Raw genomic sequence first — 2,146 nt, 5'->3', positions numbered from 1 at the left:
AAGACGAGGCGGAGGGGCGACGGCACGCGCCTGTTCGCGCGTGTAGACGTCATGGAAGTCCATCTGCGACGAAGGCCTCTCTAGGCGCCACGCTGACGCGTCGTACGCGCGGGCGGCCTCGTGCGCGGTTCGGAACGTGCCAAGGCCGAGCCGGACGTCGCCGGACCGGATCTCGGCGTAGTACCAGTCATTGGGGCGCTCGCGGCCGCCGCGGTAGCCTGAAAATCCCCGGCGGCGTGGCGGCATGATGGTGCGGTGGTGGTGGGGCGCTGGAAGCGGCAAGAAAGCGGTTGAAGCGACGAGGAGGCGGGAAAATGGGTGTGTGACAGTGTGGTGGAGCGCGTAGCGAGCGCCGCATTTTATAGGCGCGCGCAAAGCGGCTCGCCAAATCTACCGCGTGAGCTGTCGCTATCTTCCGCACGTGCGCAACCGCTTCCCGCACGCGCTAGTTTCCCGCCTTCGCTGGAGCGCGCGAAAACTTGCCGCACACGCTATAATGCCAGTTTACCGTGCGCGGGTCTGTTGAAGATGCTCTTACGCACATCCAAAATAGCCGACCCAAACAAAAATTCGAACAGAAAAAACCCTCGCCCCGCGATCCATGCACGGGGCTAACCACAACTAGGAGAAACTGTCAACGGCGCAGTGCTCCGCGTCCTTGGCAACCACGGCGAGAACGTTCGTGGACATCAGACGCGAGGCGATGGTGGAGGAGGAACTGCTGGTGGAGGTGGAGGTCTCCTTCCTGCTCACCACTCCCCCGCAGGTCTCTGGCTTCATCGTCCACATCGGGGACAACGGCCTCTCGTACGGTGCAGACGTCGTCAGCACCGACGGCGAAGCCGTTCTGCTAGAGATCACAATGGCCAAATTCTGGCCGGGGCGCTATTTCGTGTACAGGGCCGGCCGAGGGGGCCCGCCGTCGCTCGAGGCACTCCCTAACCCACCTCTGGACAGATTCCACCCCACCCACGAGGTCGGCATCATCAGCCACGCTGAGGGCTACGTCGTGGCCGCCATGGTGCCGAATCACTACATCGGTGGCGTTTTGAACCCTAATTACGAGCTCTTCCGCTACTCGTCCCACACCAGGACATGGAGCACCAAGGTGATCCCGTTTGATCGCACCAGCGCCACTGACCTGGGTCATGTCTGTGGCCATACGACCAACAAGGTGATCACAGTGGGAGGGGATTCAATCGGGTGGGTCGATCTTTGGCGTGGTATACTTGTTTGCAACATGCTCGACGAGGACCCGGTGGTGCGTTTCTTGAGCCTCCCTGGCCGGATGCCCACGAACGCGCGGCCCTTGGGAACATGGTCTGCTTCTGCTAGGTCGTATAGGGACGTGATATGCGTTGGCAACACACTCAGGTTTGTTGAGTTAGAGTATTACGACGATGCAGATGACGAGGATATAGACTATGGTTGGAAGGCAACGGTTATGGAGAGGGCTCTCGGTGTAGACAGTGCTTTACTGGAATACATGCTTTACTGTAGACAGTGCTGATGTCCTTTTAACCGATCAAAGCTGGGATTTGTTGTCAGAAAGGTTGTGGGATAATGATGAGGAGAGACTTTCCTTGAGTAGTTTTGTGTCCTCTGCTCCTACCCTTGGCATAGATGATGGCAGTCTTTACATCATGTCTAAGCGATGAGAAGGCAATGGGTTTGTTTGCTGCAATTGGCATGAAAAGTAAGGACGCCAGGCTTGTGTCCTTTTCCACGGAGAGGATGACATATATTAATCCAAACTATTGTTCATGTACCTTGCCGTGCTACTTCAACAATACCATTGGTAATATTTATGTTGTGTTTTTTTAATCAGCTTTGGGCATGGACGCATTTTCTCTAGTTTAATTCATTTACTTTGTCCAGGTATCTCAGATTGCTAGGTTGGAGAACAACTCGTTCAGTGAAACAAATTTATTTATCTACTCCCTCCGTCCCATAATATAAGAATGTTTTTAACACTAGTGTAATATTACAAATGTTCTTATATTTTGGGACGGAGGGAGTAATTAACATCAACTCACATATTTGCACGGTCAACTGTTTCTTTGTTCTGTTCATAAAAATTGCAGGTGGATCGGTTTGGTTAAAATAGCCGTGCTCCGGGATATCCTTGCTCGGGCTGTGCATTTGA

General features: G+C 54.1%; 1 protein-coding gene across 1 annotated transcript; it reads left to right on the top strand.

Annotated features, from left to right (window-relative positions):
* The first annotated feature begins 615 nt into the window (after positions 1-615).
* On the top strand, positions 616-1,656 carry LOC123156015 (uncharacterized). Its single transcript, XM_044574183.1, has one exon. It carries the CDS (start codon positions 704-706, stop codon positions 1,508-1,510), a length of 807 nt encoding a protein of 268 aa, XP_044430118.1. The 5' UTR covers positions 616-703; the 3' UTR covers positions 1,511-1,656.
* The last annotated feature ends 490 nt before the right edge of the window (positions 1,657-2,146 follow it).

Source organism: Triticum aestivum, chromosome 7B (genome assembly GCF_018294505.1).
Source record: "Triticum aestivum cultivar Chinese Spring chromosome 7B, IWGSC CS RefSeq v2.1, whole genome shotgun sequence".
NCBI lineage: Eukaryota > Viridiplantae > Streptophyta > Magnoliopsida > Poales > Poaceae > Triticum > Triticum aestivum.
This window is presented reverse-complemented; position numbering and strand designations above follow the sequence as displayed.

Bases quoted from the DNA above. Each gene is read 5' to 3' on its own strand.
- LOC123156015 (XM_044574183.1), top strand. From the start codon at position 704: ATGGTGGAGGAGGAACTGCTGGTGGAGGTGGAGGTCTCCTTCCTGCTC.